At 35.3% G+C, this 7,067-nt stretch overlaps 1 protein-coding gene across 5 annotated transcripts; it reads left to right on the top strand.

Moving 5' to 3' along the window:
- Positions 1-1,078: 1,078 nt before the first annotated feature.
- LOC108460189 (transcription factor GTE4-like) lies at positions 1,079-6,442 on the top strand. 5 transcript variants are annotated; one of them, XM_053026973.1, is made up of 6 exons: positions 1,079-1,665; positions 1,760-3,820; positions 3,944-3,995; positions 4,080-4,187; positions 4,270-4,346; positions 6,011-6,442. In XM_053026973.1, exons 2-5 carry the CDS (start codon positions 1,979-1,981, stop codon positions 4,329-4,331), a joined length of 2,064 nt encoding a protein of 687 aa, XP_052882933.1. In that variant the 5' UTR covers positions 1,079-1,665; positions 1,760-1,978; the 3' UTR covers positions 4,332-4,346; positions 6,011-6,442. The 5 variants fall into 5 exon arrangements, with proteins under 5 accessions (XP_052882933.1, XP_052882934.1, XP_052882930.1 ...); XM_053026974.1 differs by having other exon boundaries at positions 1,080-1,665; positions 1,774-3,820; XM_053026970.1 differs by having other exon boundaries at positions 1,084-1,665; positions 6,003-6,442.
- Positions 6,443-7,067: the final 625 nt, after the last annotated feature.

The raw sequence follows: 7,067 nt of genomic DNA, 5'->3' as shown, positions 1-7,067 counted from the left end.
CTGATGTGATATTTTAATATCATTGAACTCTAAAATGTTGGACCGAGTTCAAGGCTTTGATGAGTGTAGTGGAAGTCCAATAAAAGGGTTATTATGTATTTTATAATTTCTTTTATTTAATATACATTACATAAATTGAATTTAATATACTATTATCTAATATAATATAAATAGTTTTATAATTTAATTTTAATAAAAATAAAAATTATAATTTATTTTAGTATGAATATAATTATAATTTATATTGTATTATCTAATTTAAATATCTATATTATTATTTATTAACATCTTTCTTGAATTGGTGTCATCCATTAATCGGATCCCAACTCAATTAGGAAAATCATTTTAATGTTCCTTCACATTTAACATGAATTATATTATTTGAAGGTACTTTAGCTTTTTATTTGAAAAATAAAAAATAAAAAATACATATAATTGGATTTGAACCAATACCAATTGGGTTACCAAAACCTTAACTTTACCACTCAACCAAAGTTTTATTCTAATTTTTATAATCATTTTAATTTTATTATGTACACTTTATTACATCCATCAATATTACTATTTAAACTCTTAACTGAGTTGGCATCATGAGTCAACTGAGCACCAACTCGATTAGAAAAATTACGAAAATATTCTTTCGTAATTAAAATGAGTTATATTATTTGAGAATACTTTAAAATTTTTTTAACAAAACCCAATAAAAATATGGTGGAATTTGAACTCACACTAATTAGATTAGTAAAATATTAAATTTGTCACTCAACCAAAGCTTCATTTTAATGTTTTTCATATGTTTTAGTTTTAATGTTACTTTTAAACACACATTTATATTTTACATCCGTAATTTTCACATAATTTTAATAATTTGTAAAATATGTTGATATATACATTTTAATTTAAAATTATCATCATTACTTTTAAATTAAAATATAATTAATTTTTATCTTATTCGTACACTAATTAATCATAATATTTTTAATGCTTCATCCATCCAAAAGGAGTTTAGCCTACAACTTATTAAACAGACAGTATCCCCAAGTACCAAATATCATCGGAATAGAATATAATTCCGACCAATCAAACAGTCTAGTGACTAGGCATATAAGACCACACACTCCCTGGGCGTGGAAAAAAATCTACCAAAACCCACAATTAAAGCTCCGTGGGTAAAACACTCTGCACATCCGCATGATTTTTCCCGAGCACAGCACCATTGAAATTAAATAGACTGGGAATTGTTGGGTTTAAACGGTGCCGTTTTAGTGTTTTTCCTGAAATATTGATATTAAGTGAAACGGTGTGTTTTCATTCTGTTTTCTTTCATAACGGTCTCAACAGACCTGGTGGTTAATAGCTGTTATAAATGGAGGGAACGGTTCTCTGACTCCTCTCTTTTCTCTGATTCTTTCTCTTCCTCAATTCTTCTTCTTCTTCTTCTGATTTGTATTACGAGAAATGGGCCGCATCATTTTGATGCACCCACACGCTTCTTCCCAGTCGCTTATATCCACGAGGGCATTCACCACCGTACACCTGTAAAGATAAGATACAGGTAAAAAAAAGTTGAGAGGGAAAAAAGTCGAAAGCACTTTTTAGAGAGAGAAAGAGAGCGGCGTTGAGGGAGGAGGACTCGTGAGGAGATCTGAAATCGAACAATCCAAGGTGAGGAGCTGTGAAATCTGCCTTTCTTGTTTTAATTTATTTTGTCCGTGTTATCTTTAAATTCGGTTTTAGGGTTTTACATAGATGGTTGTAGTTGTAATTTTGTAGATCGAGGCTTGGGTTTTTCTTCTGTAGATTTTTTGTGTTTCTTTGGATCCGGTGGTTGAAACTTGGGGAACTCTCAAGTTTGGGAGGTGAAATTTAGGGTTTTTGGTGCAGAGGTCGTTGAACCCTATTTCGGACTTGGTTGCGGGTACAGAGTTGTTTTGGTTGGAGACTGGACAAGAGGAATTAGGGTTTAAAACCCTAATATATGTGTATGGCTTCGGGGATAGTAGCTGGAGAAGGAAAAGGTGGTGAGAGAGGGAAACAGAGGTACAGTGAGAGCAAGGTTTATACCAGGAAAGCGTTCAAGGGTTCCAAGAAAAGTAGTCTTCTCAACTCCACTGTTAACAGTAGCAACCCCAACCCCAACCCCAACCCCAACCACCACTACCACAACAACAACAACAACAACACCAGCAACAACCACGAGAACAATGTGGATGGGGCTGCTGAGAATGACACTGATGTCACCATAACAGCTGTACCTAACACCAACGACCACCACCACAACAACAAAAATGACAACAACGCGGATAGGGCTGCTGTGAACAACACTGATGTCACCGCAACAGCTGTCCCCAACACCAACGGAAACAGCAACCACCCTGTTGAAATACCTGCTCAGCCTCTTCCTTTGGAGTTGGGGGATTCAGCTCACCAACAGCCTGGTCCTCGCGTAGATACTGCTGCGTCTGATGACTGTTCAAGTTTTAATAAGCAGGTGGCTATGACTGGAGAATTGAAGCCTAGTTCTGAGAACCAGGTGAAGATCAATTTGGCTTCAAGGTCAAAGCAGGAGATGGGGGAACTGAGGAGGAAGTTGGTAAGTGAGCTTGATTTGGTTAGGAGTTTGGTGAAGAGGATTGAAGCTAAAGAAGCGCAAATAAGAGGGTTTAGTAATGCCCCTGTTCCTTTGAATAATGCTGTTGATTATGGTTTCAATAGGGTTCAACCAGAGCTGGCCTCAGTAGGCATTTCTCAGGAGCCTCTTAAGAAATCAAGGCCTTTGAATCAGTTGAATATTTCTGCCTTGGAAAATAGTCAGGGTGTAAATGAAAATTTGGAGAAGGAGAAAAGGACGCCTAAGGCAAATCAGTTTTATTGTAATTCTGAGTTTTTGCTTGCAAAAGATAAGTTTCCTCCAGCTGAGAGTAACAAGAAATTGAAATTAAATGGGAAGAAGCAAGGAGGAGGTGAATTCACACACGGGTTTGGCATGGGTAATAAGTTCTTTAAGAGCTGTAGTTCTTTGCTTGAAAGACTAATGAAGCACAAGCATGGTTGGGTCTTTAATTCTCCTGTTGATGTCAAAGGTCTTGGTTTGCATGATTACTATAGTGTCATTAAGCATCCCATGGATTTGGGCACTGTGAAAACAAGGCTTGGTAAAAACTGGTACAAGTCACCAAGAGAGTTTGCAGAGGATGTGAGATTGACGTTTCAGAATGCCATGACATATAATCCTAAGGGACAAGATGTTCATGTAATGGCAGAGCAGTTATCAAAGATATTTGAGGGCAAATGGGCTTCTATAGAGGCAGATTATATTCGAGATATGAGACTTGCAGTAGAATATGATGTGAGTCTCCGTATGCCAACACCAAGAAAGGCACATTCATTGCTACCACTTCCGCTTGATACAAGTAGGATCTTGGATAGATCAGAGTCAATGACACGCCTTATTGATCCAAGACCAAAACTAATTGCTACAACTCCTTTGGGTAGGACTCCTGCTCCAAAAAAGCCTAAAGCAAAGGATCCTTACAAGAGGGATATGACTTATGAAGAGAAGCAGAAGCTTAGCACTAACCTTCAAAGTTTGCCTTCAGAGAAGCTGGACAACATTGTACAGATTATTAAAAGAAGGGATTCAACTGTCCTTCAACATGACGATGAAATAGAAGTAGACATTGACAGTGTGGATACTGAGACTCTTTGGGAGCTGGATAGATTTATTACCAACTACAAGAAAAGTTTGAGCAAAAGCAAGAGAAAGGCTGAACTTTCCATTCAAGCCAGAGCAGAAGCTGTGCAGATTGTACCTGAGAAAGTAAAGGTTTTCTTTTATATATATATATATATATATATATATATATATATATATAAAATCATAGTTTCTTATGAAATAATCTTTTCCTGAGGGTTGCTAATTTCATGCATTTATTGTATTTAGTTGCAGACCATGGCTCCTGTTTTGGTGGAAGTGCCCAAGGAAACCACAACTAGTAAGTTTTCACGTTAAGGAGTTATAAGATGTTTGCTACTTGCTGGTTGTATTGATATATAAATGATTATATATATACCTGCAGATGAACAGAATGTGTCCAGGTCACTTGTTGAAGAAAAACCGGGAGATGCTGCTAGTAGGTCCAGTAGTTCAAGTAGCTCTAGCAGTGATTCTGGATCTTCTTCAAGTGGTATGATGATTTATTTCTTACTTGATTTTAGTCGGAATAAATTGAGTTTTATTGTTCTAACATATATAATTGTTTGTTGTAGACTCTGATAGTGAAAGTTCCTCTGCCTCTGGATCTGATGCTGGACATTCACCTAGAGCTTGAGTGTTTCTCATTCAGGTATGCTGAAATGTCCCTGTATCTTACAGGCATTCATGATTTGATTTCTTAAAGTTGCTCAGGTGTACATGCTCATTTTTAAATTACCTCTTTAGCTGTAGAATTGTTAACAGTTTTATTTCTATTGTGGTTCTTTCGAGTGATGTGATTGATGTTTAGTGATGATGTAAATGGTGGTGAATATTTTTGCCTGGTAGCATCACTATGTAGTGAGCGCACATAACTTCTGTTAAAATTTGGATTTGTAAACAATTGTGGGTCTTGAGACCCTGAGTCGACTCTTCAATGAGATTTCAACTTGTAGGTCTCAGATGCAAATACTGAGAGGGGAGAGTGAGTTTCTGAGTTTATTTAAGAGAGTTAACTCCCTTTCTATTTGAAATCAGTGGACTTCCACGTGTAAAGAAAAAGAAAAAAATCTGCAGACCTTACCTGTCTTGGCGAATTAACATCCTTGTAAGTTGAAGATGTATAGTTTCAGCATTTGATGATTGCAAACTATATAATCCAAATATCAAACTGTTTATGTTGAAAAGAATGTTTTATTTTTGACAAGGGGGATATCTAACTATGTTGTGACTTTTGACTGTTTATGCTGGTCTAGTTGCATGTTGAACTCAGCCATGATGGATCACAGTTATTTAAGGAAAGAGTGCTGTCGTACTTGAAGTTCTTGGTTATAAATGTTTATTCATTCTGTGGCAACTCATTAGACAAACCGTTATCTGCGATTTGGCTTGTAGATGCCGGTCTATTAAAGATAAAACTTTATAGCTGTTGTGGTTCTCTTCAAATTAGTTAATTTCTGGCTTTTGTTAAGACTAAAAGTTCTGACAGACCTGAGGTTGTGATACATTCTGATTCTTTGGAGGAGAATTATATATCTGTCTTGACTTTCAGGTTGGTGTGTCCGTCGTATGTCATTTTGTTTATTGTGCAGTACAAAAATTGGTTGAAACATGAAAGTATTCTAGTTGTCCACTTTACCACGAAATCAATGAGATTAAGCACCTATTTCAGTATACTGGATTTATTGGAGAATAAATCACTTAAAATGTTCTTGAATTCTGTCACTTCTACTAAAATAAGTTTATCTTTTGATTTGCTACAAAACAAGCCCTTGTTTCAATTGAAAGGTCAATTTATGTTAAGGGTTTATTTAGATATACAAAAAGATAAGGGATTTGAAGGGTCAATTGTAATTGTAATTGAGTAGGAGAGGTATTTAAGTTAAAAAGATGCACGAAACATATTGTACATATAACTAAACATGTATGTTAAGATGTGATTTAGCTGTTGTGCTACTGTATCTGTTACGATGAAGATGGTGGTCATAAACATATACTGCTACGGATGTCACTCTCTCCTCTTTGATTTTTACGCATGCTTAAGTGGATTTAAGATGCTTCATTAAGTGTCCTGGTGTGTTTTTCTGTAATGTGATACCGTATTTGGTGAAAAGCTGATTATTTGGAGAATGACAACAATATTGCAAAAAGGATTTTCTCAACTTTTTACTGTTGCCATTTGACAATTTTCTACAGCCATTATTGATACTATGGTTGACAAGATTAAATTTCTTTAAAATGGATCGTAGTGTGTGGGGTGGCTGGTCTAAGAATTTAGAGTAGGTGCTGATCCATTGTGATCCTGAAGTTTTGCAGATTGGCCTCTATGAGTTTGATGTAGCATTTGGGTGTATAGTGAAGACTTTTGGTACGTCGGACCTGACGGGCTCCCTCCAGGCTGTTGAGCCACCGCCGAGATGCTGTTGTTGAAACTGGGAACAAGGCTTCAGCAGCACTGGACAATATGTGGAGTATCTGTATAATTATAATTTGGATGGGTTGATTGTGGTGTTGAATGGGTAGAGATTAGGAATAGGAGAAACTGGAAGCACGTGTGTACATTTCTAATTTAACAAGTACTACTCAACTCACTCTTGTTTCAGGGGACTTTGTTTTAGTGTCTTTATTCTTTCTGATGGTTCTTTGATGTGATGTTATTATACAGAAAGACGGAAACAAGGCATTGTAATTCAAAAGTAGTAAGCACTTCAAATGAAAAATAATAATTATGATTTGATGTTGCCCTTAGGGATTGTGCTATTTCTGTTTTCTGTTTTCTGTTTGGACATGATCTTAAGTTTAGCTATTCTAGGATTTAGGATTATTATTGATTCAATTCTTTTCAATTTGTTTTTCTTTTGTGAATCTATCAAATAAATCAAATTGATATATGTGATTTATTAAGTTGGATTGGACTTTCGCTTCACACAAAAAGCTTAGGGGAAAATTCAATGTAGTTGGTATCGTGCTAACCTATGCATATCTTAACAAAGTATTAGAAGCCAAAAAGCCAGCATTAAAAGAACGAAGCTATTGACTGGTGATTTGGCTTTGGAAAGAGATTTTGTAGGAAGTGTTGGTTAAAAGTTACCTACCATAATTAAACCAATCAAATAATTTTTTTTTTTACACTCAATATAAAGAGAACGTGTTAAAAGAAAAGAAAGTAGTCATTGAGCACATTAATACTAAGCAGATGTTAGTTGGTCATTTGACTAAAGGTATGTCACCACACAAATTTAAGGATCATATTGTCACTATAAGACTTGTTCCCATCTTGTAAATTTTCGTTATAATAACGATTATAATTAAACTCGGTTAAGTTTGATGTTTCTCATATTTTGTGTGCATATTAATTTGATTGTTTCAAGAA

This window comes from Gossypium arboreum, chromosome 4 (assembly GCF_025698485.1).
Source record: "Gossypium arboreum isolate Shixiya-1 chromosome 4, ASM2569848v2, whole genome shotgun sequence".
NCBI classification, from domain to species: domain Eukaryota; kingdom Viridiplantae; phylum Streptophyta; class Magnoliopsida; order Malvales; family Malvaceae; genus Gossypium; species Gossypium arboreum.
Note: the sequence above shows the minus strand (reverse complement) of the source record. Positions and strands in the feature narration are given on the sequence as shown.